The following is a 17,273-nucleotide window of genomic DNA, read 5'->3' as shown; positions in this document are numbered from 1 at the left end:
CTTTTTTTTTAAAAAAGCTGTACCCCTGCTTTCCCTTCCTGGCGTAACCAAGTCCTAACTTAGCCCCATCTGTACCATGCAGAGACCTGGTGGGACAGTTTCCAAAACTCTAAGATACCCTTCAGATCTAGAATTGCTCAAAATATGTTCACACGTGACCCACCAAACCAAAACACAGTCTGCCAGCTACATATATCATGTAGTAATTTACCAACACCCGGAATAGCTCTTTGTCTTGTTCCCCATGACTAGCAAAATTAGATGTGCCTGCCAAATCTCCTAGGTTTGCCACCTGTATGGTCTGTAAAGCCTAGGCTGGGGTATTTGCCTTGTCAGGTTCTCAGCAGGTCAAATGCATGGTTTGTCTCCTTTGCACTCACAAAAGACAAGCTAGGCAAACAAGCACACTGCAAGTTTTCTGTGAGTGGTCAAAAGCCTCTCTTCATTTAAAGCAAAAGCTCTCTAACTGTAATCACTTCACTGGAAGAATTGCATCAGCCACGGAGATAACCCAGATGCCAAGACATTTTAACACCGCATATCACACAAGATTCTTAACAGTTCTATTCCCTCCCTTAAATTTCTCACAAATGATTATTTTGATCCAGTTTGGTTCTTTACTGTATTTATTCATTATTACTTTACTTCATTCATTCATTTAATTAGCTATGTAAGTCCCTTTGCAAACTACTTTTTTGCTGAAAAGCAGTGCTGTATATAAATATCCTTAATAATTTAGTTACCTAGAATCAAACAAGATACAAAAAGAGTGAATGGCAGTTCCACCCACCTGCTTTCTGTATGCAAGGTGATCTTCAGTTCTCACCAGAGCTTTAACAGGAGGTTCCTCTTTCACCATTCAGTTCACAACTGAATTTATATGTGTCTGGATGCCTTTGTGATTTACACCATCGAAAGAGTTGACAATGTTGCTTGATAAACTTTTCAGCAAGACTTACATCATCAGTTTTTTGTACGAGCTGGTTTTAAGGAAGAAAAGGAGAGAGATGAGGATCAAGGTCACTCCGTAATAAATATGGAAAAAATATTCTTACTGTTTATATAAAAAACTATATGGCAGTCTGAACTAGAGGTTCCAAAATGTTGTGCTAAAGGAACACATCCATGGAAACTTGTCGTCTTTAAGAGTCCACCTGTCAGCCTTGAGCTTCCACTCAGTAGAAGTAAAACCCTCCATAGTATTACATTGGCCTCAGCATCCATATTTTGTGCCTTTACCAGTTACATGGGCAGGAAGGAATCAACAGGTGCCACTTCCTCATCATTGCATTCCCCTGGTGAGAAAAGAATCTTTACCTAATGATTTCTGTATGTCATGTAACTATTAGGCTCAGAACCTCTTGCCATGAAAGAGGGTCACACTTTGCAACCAGTTCCCCTCCAGCCTTAAGACTTCATTGAATGTTGAACTGTCAAGGTAGGCCAAACAATCAGTTGGGCTGGAGCAACAATGTACAGTGTATAGGTAGCCACCTTTTCAAGGCTATGTCCCATCTCTCCCAGTTTAGCACCAAAGTATCATGAGTACAGGAAGTTGGCAACTAACCAGAGAATAAGACTGACTGGCCTGTCCCTCTAACAGCAATTTGATGTGTAGAAATCAGTAGAAGCTTTTCCTAGCATGGAGAGAATAATCATCGGCTGCTAGCTAATGTCTGCAAACCAAATTCACCACCAAGGCCCAGTTGAAAAGGTAACAATTCTGACTGCTTTCCTTTACGTTGTCAGGAATATTTATGATTTAATTTAATGCATCTGAAACACTAGTGTGGTTAGGGAGCTACACACCTGTTGAGTAATTTGTGTCCTTTTGTCAGTATTAGCATTTCTGATGGGCTAGATTACAATTACTACATTGTAGGCAAGAAGCACTACTGGCCAACACACATTTTGCTTCCTTAAATGTTACACCAATTCCTGGGTATATTTGGGTGTTGATTCCAAAAATGGCATCCATTTTGCCCTATCATGACTAGTTTTGGAGACACAGCATAGCCTCTTTAGTGAATGGTTCAAGCAGCTTCCTCATGAGGAAGCTGCTTGAACCATTCACTAATGAGGCTATACTATATCTCCAAAACTAGACGTGATAAGGCAAAACGGATGCCATTTTTGGAATCAGCACCCCAAATATCAAACCACCATAAAGTTTGGGAAAAACTTTTCTGACCCTCAATTTTGTAGGCCTGTGTGATTTGCTACTGAACCCATTTCTCTTAAGAAAATAGCAAGAAAAATTATCAAGGTCCATTACACTCAAGCCTAAGAATCTGTAAACTAATCCACAACAATATACAACTTCTACCTTTCCATAACATACTCAAATCAACCTACAAGAACACAATATAAAGTCAGAAAATGATAGTCACACTGTAAGAAAGAACAGCCACAGAAGCTAAAAATAAATAGCTTAAGCCACTCTACACCAGCCGAAAGATTTTCCTGAAAATTTGGTCACAACTGAAGTGGGCAAGTGCAGTGTAGTACTCACAGACATCATTGGAGTAGACACTCCTTAACAGTGCAATCCTAGGCATGTCTACTCAGAAGTAAGTCCAACTGAATTACATTGGACTTACTCCCAGGTAAGTGTGCATAGAATTGCAACCAATAAACTTCCAATAAGCTACTGAGAAGAAAACATCTGATAGAAAAAGGCTCCTTCTGCACTTCATTCTCTGAGCAACAGATGGCGCCAGAGGAGCAGCTATTTCCAGGATTGCTGGGGAACAGGTTTTATGCTACAATCCTAAGGAAGCTTACTAGGGAGTAATCCCCACTGAGTATAGTGAATCATACTTCTGAGTAGACATGTGCCACCTTTCTCAGGACTTCTAAGGCTTCCTTACAAGCTGCATATGTATACCCAAGATTTGTAGTTTACAAAAAACATTTTATTATGAACATATCAAAAATGTGGATCAGATGTTCTTAACCAATACAGTAAAAACAATTTATATTTTAATACTCCAAACCCAATGACTGATTCAGGCTGTAATTCTAAAAAACATTTTCCTGGGAGTAAGCCCCATTGAACACAATTATGAATGCTCAGAATATGAATGCAAACATGAAAGCATGTGTATAATACAGGTACACCCACCAGAGAGATATCACTGGCTATATCTCCTTGAACACCTTTTCTTGCAAATGTGGGTTGAGCCCTGGGAGCCAATTCATGCCTGATGTTTTTCTTACATGGACATACATTGATTCAGGAAAAAGAGTGATGATTCATGTGTCTATTTTTCCAGGTGTATATTCACCGAGAAGCTCCAGTTGCTGGTTTCGGTGACCAGTGTATATTGACATTCCCAACAAGTGCACACCCATAATTATAGACCAATGCAGACATTTGCCTAACATGGAACGCACAGTTTGCTATGCTGGGCTATACACTATAACTGGGCCTATACACACATAGGCCACTGTGCAAACATAGTGGTCCAACTGTTAGGATGGGACAGGCATACTGGGAGTAGATGGGGAAGTGTAATCTTCATCATCTGCAGACTCAAATGATTGCATAAGATTAGCATATATCATCATCTTGTCTCTTCCACATCTAAAACAGTCGCGTCAAACTGGTTTAATACACTGGGCTGAATAGCATTCATGACACCTGCTAACGGCTGGAAGTAACATCATGAAGCAGGAAGTGATGTCATTAAGCAGATGATGGCCAGAAATAAGCATGTTGTCCTTAAGTAAGAACTCATTAGCTGTAAATTATAGAAGAGAAAATATACTAATCATGATCATATTTTCAAAATATGGGAGAAATCACACAGGCCACCTTTCAACAGTGCTGCTTCTGCTGAGGCAATACTCCATCAAAGAACACAGATGTGATCTGTGAAGTGACCGCTGAAAAGGTGGTCCACGTGATAATTGGGCTGTCCCAGTGCTTCGGCAGTGTCTCATTTCTTCTCACATGCATCTTGGTATTCCCCTTCCCTGTACCATTCCTCACCTTCTGAGGCTCCTTCTGTCTCTCCCTCCCAGCACCTTAGTAGAAGCAGCACTGCTGAAAAGGTGGCCCTTGTGATTATTGGGCTCTCCAAGCATCTCAGCAGTGCCTCCCTCTCTTACCTGCTTGGTATGCCCCTTACCCCAGAGCATTCCTTGCTTTCTGATTTCTCCTTCCATCTCTTTTTCCCAGAGCCTTGGCGGAAGCAGCGCTGCTGAAACGGCAGAGCTGGGACAGCCCAATCATCATGTGGACTGGGTAAAGAGCTTCCGCAGGCTGCATCTGGGCCATACACCATATGCTTTGACAAACCTGCTCTAGAGCATACACTACATATTGAAAAGTCAATTGTCAAGTAATCCTCAGTAGCAGCACAAACCCTACTGCCAAAGGCTAGAAGACTGCCAGTCTTCTGCAGGAGTCTGGAGTGGGATACTCATGCATTTACTTTGTGGCCTTCCACAGGCATCAGTCCTAAGCTGGCTGAAACTGCTGAGGGATACTTGGAATTGCCGAAGCTGGAATTTCTGTAACCACCAGAAATTTCCTTTAGAAAGCTGGCATCTGAGGTTTGAAAGAGACCGCTGTAAAGGGTGAAAAAAGAAGCGAGAGAGCTGACAGTGCAGTGCTGCCTTCGCTCCTGGAACTGCCACAAATGCAGTGCCTGCTATCTCACTTCTGTAAGGTTCTTTCCTCCCGTGGGAACTGACTACACCACAGTTTGGATTCGGAAAGAGCCAATTCTTAAAACTGTAGCAAGAAATGCAGGACTGGGGAAGCATTCCATCTAGCTTGGTGGCCCAACAGCTTGGACAGGGACCCAAGTTGCTCAGCAGTTCCAAGGCATTTCATCATAGCTCAGAAGGGAGCAGCAGGTCTGGCATCTTCTGCAAGGGGTTTACTAAGGTGACAGTTCCAGGGAGGAGGAGGTATTCTTAGGACCCAGGGGAATCCACAGAGAACCAGCTCATGCATTCAATATGAGGAGTTCCTCCCCTCACTGGTCAAGGATTCTCAGGTGTCTGAGCAACAAAGCTCCCTCCTCCTTCTCTTCAGTCTCTCAAGCAGCTGCTTTCCCCGAACTTTCACCCAGTTTCATGCTCATCCTTTTACTGCCCCACCTCCTTCCCCAATGAGATGGCTGGGAAGTAAGGCTGCACCATGAATGACCAGTACCACCGAGCAGCCAGGGATGGCTACCTGGACTTGCTAAAGGAAGCGACCAAGAAGGAACTAAACTCACCTGATGAGGATGGCATGACCCCTACCCTATGGGCTGCCTATCATGGCAACTTGGACGCCTTAAGGCTGATAGTTAGCAGAGGGTAAGTCCTCCATTTTGCCCCCCCCCCTTGTTTTGCTGTTGTTCAGAGCTCACTGCAACTCCACTTTCCTGTTTGTTAATGGGCAGGCAAACCTGCCCAGAGAACAGTCAGGGCCTCCATCCTTGCACAAAACAGCAGGGGATAAGCCGATTTTGTTACCTTCAAGAAAACGGCCAGGGTAGATGCACAAATCTTTGGGACTCTGAACTCAGTGATGAAATTTGTGCCCCATGTTGCAATGCTTTATGCAGAAAAGCCCCAGTTACATGCAGGTGTTGAGATGATCAAGGGACAGAACAGCATCCCACTTGTCCTACCTCTAACAGCTATATATTTCTCCCAGGGCAGAGTGCCTACATTGTCCCAGAACAGTTTGCATCACTTCCAGTGCACTCTTAAAACCTTACATGTGAACTCGAGCACAATTAATTTTTCACCCTCCTTCTTTCTCTGGTTAAAGCAGTTAATCCTCTCTTACTGCATATAGCTGGAAGCAGGCAGTAGTTTTAAAGGGGTAAAACTGGTTTAAAAGAGACATTGCATCCTATGGTGTACACACACATTTGTACTTTTTAACCCCTGTCAAACAGGTTTTGTATGTTTTTTGCAACTACACAAAAATTTGCAAAACTGCTGATTGGAGGTAAAAATAGGAATTCTCTCTCTCATTTACCACACACACACACACACTTTTATCAAATGAATTTCAACTCTCTGGGAAAAATCTGTTTCCAGCACTGCTTGTCAGTAACTTAGTGCTTCTCCCTCCCCATCTTTTGAAGATGATGCACTGAAAAGCTAGATGTGATCTGTCAGACAGGAGATTTAAAATGCATTTTGGATTTATGTGCCAACAAGCAGACAACAACTTCTTTGTTCTCACAATCACTGATGCGTTAGTTACAGAAGACACAAAACTGTGAGAGGAAAAATCTGAGAGTTGTAGGAGTAACAAAAGATTAGTTTCTCTTCCTAGATTATGCTGCCTAAGGTAGCCCATTTTGAAAGGCTGTTTGAAAGGCTGAACTTTATCAGAGTAGAGGAGGATTTCTGTAGGGGTGTTTTCTCCAGAGGCTGCCTGTATCTATGAAAACTTGTTTCTTTATGATTTATGTGGCAGTGCTATTATGAGAAAGTATTTGACAACCATCTCATGAGATGGGATCACAATTGTTTTTGTTTTGCATTTGAACCAAAGCAGCAGCTTGCCTGAGGGGTCATTCATGAGCCTACAAGTACTAGCCCCTCATCAACCTTAATTTCCAAAGCAATACAGAAATATTAGCTTCTTAAGCCAAGATGAGACAGTGCCGGATTCTTAAAGAGGGGAACTCTATCTTTCACCAATAAAACAAACATGAACAAAGGAAAAAGTTTTGGGGAATCAAGGGCTGGCCTTTCATGACAATGTTTTGATCTTCATGTTGCTTTATGCACAAGTGTGCATGTTTACATAAGTACAGGGGTACTTGTTTGAATGCAAATTATATCATATGTCTATTTTCCTTCCTTGCAGCTCAGCTAGTGTTTAATGAATTGAAAAAGATGTGCTCGCTGTCAGCTGGGGGATGTAGCAGAGAAGAATGTTCCTGCCCTTTTGGTGATGAATGTTATTAGAAAATAAGACTGGCAGTGCCAGCATTTTAAATGGTATTTTCATCACTGGCCACACTGTATCAAGGAGAAAAGAAATACACTCAGATGCTTAATTAAAGCAACATATAACTTATAAGAGGAAGGGAGGGAGCAAGGAAATGGTGGCTGCATCCAACATTATTCAAATTTAGTATTGACTGGAAGACTTTTCACATACCTGCAGTACCATCTTTTTCTTCTAATTAACTATAGTGCCATTTCATGTGTTAGCATAGAAGATCTGAGGAGACCCAGTGGGCCAGGATGGGCTTATCCCACAGCAAGGGAACAAATGTTCCCTCCAGAGGCTGAAACCCCCCCTCCCCATGGGAGACAGTGGGTGCCACGTTGGCACAGCTGCATCACCATGTGGGGAGTTAAATAGGATTGGGCTGCCAGTTGGTTTTCTGCTGGATTGGCTGCCTTTGTTTTGTCCCCTTGTAAGCATGTCTAAAGAGAATAAGAGAAATGTCAAAAGTGTAACAGCAATCACTGCAAGATTGATCCCTGTGGAGGAGCAACTGATAAAATCTGAAGGTGTCAGGAATGTTTGTGCATCTTTAAGGGCAGTGCAGTTAAAATGCCAAATTCTCACTATCCAAGCAGACTGAGTACTTTTGCTGTGTGTACCCAGTCAGCTCAGAAGCTGTGATAGAGGACAGCTGGTGGCTGCTATCTAATCAGCAGTATCTGGTCAGATTAACATCTTTCTGATTCTCTCCAACCCCATCAGTATTCAATAGCTGAACATCCCTTATACTGTTCAGCTGGAGGAAGAGATCCCCTAAGAAGCTGCAAGGGTGCTACTCTGCCTGGCTTGCTCCCCAGAGAGCTGATTGTCTTACAGAGCCAATCTATGCATGTCTACTCAGAAGTAAGTCCCATTAGATTCAATGGGGCTTACTCCCAGGAAAGTGTGGATAGGATTGGGCTGTTATTCAATATGGTGCCTGAACACAGGCCTCACAGCCCAGTCCTATGCAACTTTCCAGCACTGGTGCAACTGCAATGCAGTTCCAGGGTCAGGGAGCAAATGTTCCCATACCTTAAGGAGGCCTCTGTGACTGCATCCCCAACACAGGAAGCAGTACATAGCCCATAGGCACAGCAGCACCGGTGCTGGAATATTGGATCGGATTGGGCCCTCAGACCCTAAATAAGTCTCATTTCCATTGCTCAAGGGAAGAGCTGCAGATATCACCTGTATTTACATGGCTGTGCAGGTATCAGAAAGAAATCACAGGTCATGGTTCAGGATGTGGACTCACCTCTCTGCATTGCAATCTCTGCACATGAGCTGGAGGTTGTCCATGACTTTGTGTACCTTGGCTCAACAATCTCCGACACTCTTTCTCTGGATACCGAGCTAAACAAACGCATCGGTAAAGCAGCTACCACATTTTCCAGACTCACAAAGAGAGTCTGGTCCAACAAGAAGCTGACGGAACATACCAAGATCCAGGTCTACAGAGCTTGCATCCTGGGTAGACTTCTGTACTACAGCGAGTCATGGACTCTTCGCTCACAACAGGAGAGGAAACTGAACGCTATCCATATGCGCTGCCTCCGATGCATCCTCGGTATCACCTGGTAGGACAAAGTTCCAAACAACATAGTCCTGGAACGAGCTGGAATCCCCAGTGTATATACACTGCTGAAACAGAGACGCCTGCGTTGGCTTGGTCATGTCATGAGAATGGGCGATGGTTGGATCCCAAAGGATCTCCTCTATGGAGAACTTGTGCAGGGAAAGCGCCCTATGGGTAGACCACAGCTGCGCTACAAGGATATCTGCAAGAGGGATCTGAAGGCCTTAGGAGTGGACCTCAACCGGTGGGAAACCTTGGCCACTGAGTGACCTGCTTGGAGTCAGGCTGTGCAGCACGGCCTTTCCCAGTCTGAAGAGACACTTGCCCAACAGACTGAGGCAAAGAGGCAAAGAAGGAAGGCCCATAGCCAGGGAGACAGACCAGGGACACACTATACTTGCTCCCAGTGTGGAAGGGATTGTCACTTCCGAATCGGCCTTTTCAGCCACATTGGACGCTGTGCCAGAACCAGCATTCAGAGCGCGATACCATAGTCTTCTGAGACTGAAGGCTGCCAACAATGTGCAGGTATCAGCTCATCCATTAGATGAGGTATTGCAGGTTGCATCAGCAACAGATTGCAGGGTGGAGGCAAGAAGGGTATCTTTCACCCTGAATCTCCCTCTGCCACCCACTCCCTCCAGTCTGTTATGGATGCAAGCCACATTGATTCACTTTCCACCAGCTAAAAGCAAGCAGAAGTGAGTCATCTGCCTCCTTACCTTGCTTTTGGCATGGTTCCTTCAATCACGGAAATACTAGAATTTTGGTTTGATTTTACAGACCACATGACCTAAGGAACACTGTCATTCACACAGTCCCTTTAAATCAAACCAGAAGCCCCACATTTCTGCAATTGAAGAAACTGTGTGAGGAGCACAGGAAGGGAATTTTAAACTTTATTATTATGCAGAGGTGGCAGCAGTGGCAGACCCGAGGCAGCATCAAGTTGTGTTCCAAGTCATGCTTTCCTGACTTGAATGGCTTAGTCCTTGCAGAAAGTCAATTCACACATAATCCCAAATTTATGGCCTATGTGTGGTGCTCATTACTCATCTCTTTTCTTCCCTCACAGTGACAGATCAGATTGGATCTGTATGGGCTTATACATGTATGAGCATCCCACACAATGTTCTATGGTCAGCATGATGGGAAATAAGGTTGACACTCACTTGCATATGTCACTTGGCTTTGGACTGTTACACTAGGAGATCTGGGTCTTGTGAGTTTACTTCTGATCTCTGGAATTTGGTTTACAAAGGGTGTCAGTTGTCCTATACATCTAAGGGCGCAATCCTAAGATTCCGGCCCCAGGAGGTTCACAAATGTGCTGTAAAGCAGTTTGCGCCTCCTCGAGTGTCAGCTGGGCCAAGGCAAGGATGTGTGCCAGCACGTGGAGGCTGCATCCAGCCTCTGCACCAATGGAGGAAGGTAGGTCTGTGCCGGCTGAGCTCAGCTGGCACATAGTCTGCGGGGGGGGGGGGCTTGTGGAAGCAGCCCAGGGTGGGGGGGAGGGCAGGTGTTGAGAGAGAGGGGGTCAGCCAAGATCCGGCACTTGTGCCGGATACTGACCCTGTACCCAGGCAGACTGGGGCAGCTCCAGGTTGCTCAGATCTGCACCACCTCTTTTGGTGGCACAGAACCGAGTAGACCCACTGGGGCTGCAGCTGCTCTCACTGGGGTAAGGGGAAGCGATTCCCCTTGACCTGGGCTGAGTCACTTTTAGCCCCGAACTCATGCTGGATACAGGGCAGGCTTGCCGGCTTCCCCATTCCAAACGGAAGTTAGGATTGTGCTGTAAATGACATAGAGCCCAATCCTATGCATGTCTACTCAGAAGTTAGCCCCATTATAGTCAATGGGGCTTAATCTCTGGTAAGTGTAGATAGGATTGCAGCCATATGTAGTTATAAAGGTAGATTTTTCAAAAAGGTTCATTTAAACCCTTTTGAGTTGCCTTACTGACCTGAGATTGTATACAGACTTTGTGTAGCTACTTCTGTCAGTATTTTGACCCATGGCCAGTGCACACTCCTAAGCACACTGTTGGTGCTTAATACATATGGGCATAGTATTAGTAGCATATAGACATCTACTGTGTGCTACTGGATAGCAAGCTCAATTTCTCAGGGGACAAGAGATCTGAAGAAAAAGAGGCAGGAAAACACTGACATATCACTGCTTTTGATTAACAAGCCAACTGCCACTGCAAATTCCAGTAGGCACAACTTCCAATACTGGACATCTCAGTTTTCTGAACTTTCCTTGCAGCAACTTTTTGATGTTCGACTGGCAGAGACACAACAGGGACCTTGGAGCCCTCTCCCTGTCACATTTAGGACTGTGATATTTCTGGATTAGGAAAGAATAATGAAGGATCAGTGGTATGGCTTGAGGAAACTTTTGCTGCAATCCTATTCACACTTACCTGAGAATAAGTCCCATTGATTTTAGATTGTGAGCCCTTTTGGGACAGGGAGCCATTAGTTTGATTTTCTCTGTAAACTGCTTTGTGAACTTTCTGTTGAAAAGCGGTATATGAATACTAATACTAATAATAATTTCAGTGGGATTCACTTCTAAGTAGACATGCACAAGATTGTGCAATTTATCTTCTAAACCTATGGACAATTCTCAACCTAATGAGTATATTTTTTGTCACACAGAGGAGTTGTGTGCATGTGCACTTCACCATAAATACCAGGCATGTTTCACAAGCACAAGCATTGAATGGAAATGGGGTTGTGAGGAGGACAGCAGGGGTTTGGTGGTGATCTGCCCGGTTCATTAATCAGACAAAAAGAGCTCTTTCATCCTTCTGGCTGCACTCTATAATGAGGGAAACGAACACAATTAATGTGATGGCTAGGAAAAGAGAGAGAAGCTAGCATTTAGTGCCGCAGCCTCAGAGACAATCATTTTTCAGTGTGAGTTGGACACCCTTGCCAGTGAGGGGGGAGATGGGAGATGGGCCAGCTTATGATTAGCTAGGCTAGACAAGGAAAGGTTTCAGAAGATGAGCTGGAGAAGGGCCTTTCTCTGTCAGAGTGGCAGTGTATTGTATTTGGCTACTGTCTCTTAAAATGGCTTTTCTGTTCTTATTGTGTTTTCCAGTACAAATGTAGGAGATGTTCTGTTACCTCTAAGAAACACAATTCAGCTGCAGACAAAACTAAGTTTGGCTGTTAGTCAAACTTAACACGGTTGCCACATGTTCATAGTGACCCTAGGCCTTTAATAATAGCGTGACCAAATAAGAATTCAACAGATTCCATTTTCTCCTTACACAGCAGCAACATTATGTGGTGAAAGTTGTGCATGTTACGTTTCTGTTTCTTATGTAGCTGTTGAAGTTGCCAGGGGGGGAAGGTGGCAATCTTAAATATCTGTGATGACTCGCAAGTACTACATATGTAAAAATCAGGTCCTAATTTAGTGCAGTTGCATCACTATCTGTGGCAACCACTGGAAGGGTTGAACACAACTTACACTAAGATAGTAGGATGACTCAGTCTAAGCCACTTGCAGGTTTCTCCATAGGACTTATTTCTTAAGTATGAGAAGCACTAGTATTGTTGACACAGGACTGCAAAACACTATGCAGTTATGCAAGCAATCTGGCCTATTGCATTGTGACTCCCTGTTATTAAACTGTTCTCAGTGACAGAGACAACTGATCTTCCCATGCAAGCGCTTCCCGCGATACCAGCCTGGGTCTACCCTACAAAGGGATTTCCCCAGCACTTGTTTGTTCCTGCTTCAGCTTGTTTTGTAACTGAAAATAATACTGTAATTCCACATAATTATGTTTCTTCTGGATATCATTTGTTGGATTGCCAGATCTTCACCAAGGGAACCCCACTCATGACCTACTTCATGTGGTCTGGAGGCAGCCATAGCAATTCAAAGTAGCCATGTTACAGTTTAAATAAGAAACAGCAGAGCTGGCAACATTAGGAAAGGTGAAGTGGCTTGCCCCAGCTTTGGGAGTAGATCTTCGGTGCCGTGAAAGGGTAACAAATCCTCAATTATCTCATGTATTATATGGACGGGAAGCTAAAGCACCACTTAGATTTTCTGCCTGTCACCAACATATCTTGTGTGTCTTCCTTAGATAGCATGTCAATATACAAGGTGATGGGGGAACACCCTCTGGCTCTTTCCTGTCTCACAGTTCTATATTTTAATAGTTAAATTTGTTTGGGATTTTCTAGATTAAGGGATCTTACAAGATGGGTTTCCTTCCCTGCAAAAAAGATACCTTATTGCGGGGGGTGGGGACACACACGACATACACCCTCACTTGTGAAGCATGTGGTTTATTAATGCCCTGACACATGAACCTATGGACTCTCAGGGTTAGAAGCCTGTGTTTGAGTTTGGTCAATGTGGTGAAATAGTCATGCTGTGCTTCACATGTGATAAACAGTTTAGCTCAGTGGAGACAAAAATGCTGTATGTGAAGTGAATGTAGCCTAGCTACAATCTGATCATTGTTATGCTTAACATTTAGTGAATTAACTTGCCATAAAATCCAGTGTGGGCAGGGAAATCCCTTGTTTGACTGACCTGGAAACCACTGAGGGCTTCAGCAAGAGAGAATGCAGTCTGATTGCACTCCTCCACCTGCTGCACGCAGACCCGTACACCCCATTCCAGCAGACGTGTTCATCCGGAGGAAAACATAAACAATCCTTATGCTTGCAGTCAGCACCAGCATTTACAGCCTTGCTGACTCTTTAACCAAACCCCATCAATAATGTATTCCTCTCTTGCAATTCATCAAATATTTATCTTTTCCCCGAGTTCCCCACTACTGATAGGCCAGTATCAAGGTGAGGGGAAGAGGGCGGGCTAGCCAAGGAGTCAGAATGAACCTGTTGCCAAGTCCTGGATGGGACTACTAATCAAGGCCACAAAGCAAGAGGAAACCTACTCTGACACTCTGTTGCCAAACAGCCTTTTTGGGTGTGTGTGTGTGTGTGTGTGTGTGTCTCCCTGTCAGTCCTTGGTGAGCCTGGTTGACTCTGCAGTTGTCTGGAAATGCCACAGAAGTTAATGAGATGTTAGGGTTGGTTGCTGGTTGCTCCAAAATCATGGCTCAGCCACTTGAGCATTTCACTAAAAATCAGGAGATTGCCTGAGAAGTCAAGAAGGATGGTACAAGACTCTGATCTTCTCCTATAAAAGCTTTCATGACAATACAAGAACTCATGTTTTACCTATATTATGGTAACCAGAAATGTTTCACTGGGGTTATTTAAGGCTCTTGCGATGCTTGTCAACCAGCTTGAAATGTTAAGAGGCTGAAAAAGAAGCCACATTTTAAAAAGGGAGAGAAGTTCCCTCTCCCTTTCCACAATCAATTTGCCAAGAGCTGGTGAGGTAAAGACCCCTCAACAAGGTCAGACCGATGGACACTAACTCAGGGTCCTCCCTGTCTTTATTTGAACACTGTGATGGAAAGACAAGATGTACGTTCAGGATATAAATCCGCCTTGGGACCCCTCATGGGGGAGAAAGGCAGGATAAAAATGTAGTGAATAAATTCTACAATAAATAATGCATAAGGGGCCAGGGCTTTCAACAGGCCTTTTTCATTCCGTTCCCCAGAACTCTGCAAGCAGAGATCAAGAATCAATGGGGAACCATCCATCCCACAGCCTTGCACATATGAGAAGAAGCATGCGTGTCCCGAGGGCCCCATGACAGTCTCTGGTGAGAGTAGCCCGAAGGGAAAAAAACCTGAGTGCCAACTCTGACACCTCTGTCGGGTGATTCTAATCAGAGACAAAGGCACTGGGGTTAGGCCCCATGGAATGAGAATCTCTGAACAAAGACAGGGTGTTTTCCATGAATAGTCAGCCAGGATCTTCAATATACGCAAACATTAGCTGATTACATGCTCAGTTTCGTAGCTGCTGGTTAATATTATGGTAATAGAGGCATTATCATAGCAGCCATATGAGTGTGTGGTTATTTAAAGGCTCCTATTGTGACCCTGTCCACAAGGAGAATCAAAACTTATTAAGAATGTTTATACCGTATACCTCTTTTCAATGAGAAGAGTTCACAAAGTGGTTTTTCATAGCTAAATTGCATATACTCATCCATGTCTACAAACACCCAGGGTACCGATTGCAGACTCTTGAAGTACCAACACATTGTTTTAACAATCCCCAGTGGTAACAGTGCTACTCCAGGCAACCAAGAGACTCAGACAGAGTGTAGGTAATGACAAGAGAACCTTGACACACTGTGACTATGTTTAAAAAATTGCAGAATCATGCACAGAAGTACAGTATGTGGTTTTCTCCTTTTTGCCCAATCTCGCATCAGATCACATAGACATAAGTTAGTTACAACCTTCCCCTAAGGACTGACGGCATGGTAACACTCTTTGGTGATTGGTAGTTCCTGTCAGACTAATGACACAGCCCTACTCCCATTGTTTCAGTGTCCTGAAGATTATTCTGATGACCAATGTGTTCCCTTAATTGCTTCATTACTGCAATGTGTGTTATAGAGGAAGCAAACTTGGAATTGGTATGTTTAATGATAAACCATGCATTCATGAAAACATAGGCATATGGTCACCACGTATTTAGATAATCAGATGCTCCCTAGCTCAGATTTTTTGGTGGTGAGTGGTTGGCAGGTGATGCATCTAAAGGCAAGGCCTACAACAGTAGGATTCGTATAAACAGAAAATCTCATGTGTTAGAAGTCGGTGATCTGCAGGTGGATGAGTTTACAGATGAATATGAGGCATCCTTGCGCATGGTTATTTTATATAATTCCATTTGCAAAGATGTCCTTCGAAAAGGCTTTGAAACCACTGTGATAGACCAATATCAGAGGCACAAGTAGGCATAAGAGAATGAGGATGTATGAGTGGACTGTTCTGTGCCTGTCTTTCTGTAAGCACTAATAAACTTGTACACATGAGCAGTACAGGTCAGCCTGACAACTAACAGTGTTTCTCACATTGTTTTAGGGGTGACCCAGACAAATGCGATATCTGGGGGAACACACCTCTTCATCTTGCAGCAGCCAACGGTCATCTGAATTGCCTCTCCTTCCTGGTGTCTTTTGGGGCCAACATCTGGTGTTTGGACAATGACTACCACACACCACTGGACATGGCTGCCATGAAGGGTCACATGGAGTGTGTGCGCTATTTGGACTCTATTGCTGCCAAGCAAAGCGGCCTCAATCCCAAGCTGGTGGGCAAGCTGAAGGACAAAGCCTTCAAGGACGCAGAGAAGCGTATCAAGGACTGTGTAAAGATGCAAAAAAAGCATCATGAACGAATGGAGAAGAGGTACAAGAAGGAGATTTCTGATCACTCAGACACAATGAGCTTTTCTAGCTATTCCAGCAGCACTTTGAGCAGGAGGCTCCAGCAGATGTCCATGATGACTTCTTTGCCATATTCTCAGGCCACCATACATGGCACAGCCAAGGGCAAGACCAAAATTCAGAAAAAGCTTGAGAAAAAGAAACAGATCGATGGAACATTCAAAATCTATGAAGATGGGAGAAAAAGTGTGAGATCCTTGTCTGGCTTACAGCTGGGCAACGATGTCATGTTTGTAAAGCAGGGCACCTACGTTAGTCCAAAGGAGTGGACACGGCGCAACATTAGGGACATGTTTCTAACTGAAGAAGATACCGTCTCCCGTGCCATAAGTGACCCAGGTTTGCACATGGACTCGGCCCACTCTGAGGTCAGCACTGACTCTGGTCATGACTCTTTGTTCAATCGCCCTGGGCTTGGCACTATGGTTTTCCGGAGGAACTATGTCAGCAGTGGACTATTTGGGATTGGTCAGGATGATCCCAGCATGCTGGGGGAGGGCAGTATGGAAAGGATAGGTGCTAAACTGCACAACCGCCTGCAGCGCTCGCCAAGTCTCAATGACAGCATTGGCAGTGCCAACAGCCTGCAGGAGAGGAATGTGGAGGAACTGCCATGGGATGAGGTGGAACTGGGCCTGGATGATGACATTGAACCTGACACCAGCCCCCTGGAGACCTTCCTAGCTTCCTTACACATGTTCGAGTTCATTTCCATCCTCAAGAGGGAGAAGATAGATCTGGAAGCTCTTATGTTGTGTTCGGACAATGATCTGAAAAGCATCAGCATTCCACTGGGCCCAAGGAAAAAGATTCTAGATGCTGTCCAGAGGAGGAAACAGACTTTGGAGAATCCTCATATCATAGAAGACACTGATCTGTAAGCAACAGAGCCCTATCTCCGTATTCATGGATAACTTCAGCATGTGAAGATGAATATAACTTATCAGGGTACTTCTATGTGCACATTCATATTATGTTTTCGAAGAGTAGGAGTCCTCTCTCACTAGATCAGGATGGTAGAAGACCATATGAAAGAAAATTGCCAGCTGACATCACTCGATTGTCAATAAGGAATTTACACAAATGTTTCAGTAGCTGCAAGCTGGGTGCATGAGTGGAAGTGCTCAATATTTTGAGGTAACCTTCTGAAACATTCTTAAATTTAATGATTGCTACTACATTATGGTATTTTTTAGCATTCTCAAAATTATGTGCTCTGTGAAATCAATGTGTGTCCTTCTGATAGGCTTCAGAGTTCTTTGCCAAACTACCAGACAAAAACAGAGTCTCGTGCCAGGCCCTCATTCTGTTCCAAAGGGTCCAGCAAGATAGGTGGTATTATAGATTCCTGTGCACCTGCATCTCCACAAA

At 44.1% G+C, this 17,273-nt stretch overlaps 1 protein-coding gene across 1 annotated transcript; it reads left to right on the top strand.

Moving 5' to 3' along the window:
• Nucleotides 1–5,152: 5,152 nt before the first annotated feature.
• On the top strand, nucleotides 5,153–16,783 carry USH1G (USH1 protein network component sans). Its single transcript, XM_066617761.1, has 2 exons — nucleotides 5,153–5,316; nucleotides 15,538–16,783. Exons 1-2 carry the CDS (start codon nucleotides 5,153–5,155, stop codon nucleotides 16,781–16,783), a joined length of 1,410 nt encoding a protein of 469 aa, XP_066473858.1.
• The last annotated feature ends 490 nt before the right edge of the window (nucleotides 16,784–17,273 follow it).

Source organism: Tiliqua scincoides, chromosome 2 (assembly GCF_035046505.1).
Source record: "Tiliqua scincoides isolate rTilSci1 chromosome 2, rTilSci1.hap2, whole genome shotgun sequence".
NCBI lineage: Eukaryota > Metazoa > Chordata > Lepidosauria > Squamata > Scincidae > Tiliqua > Tiliqua scincoides.
This window is presented reverse-complemented; position numbering and strand designations above follow the sequence as displayed.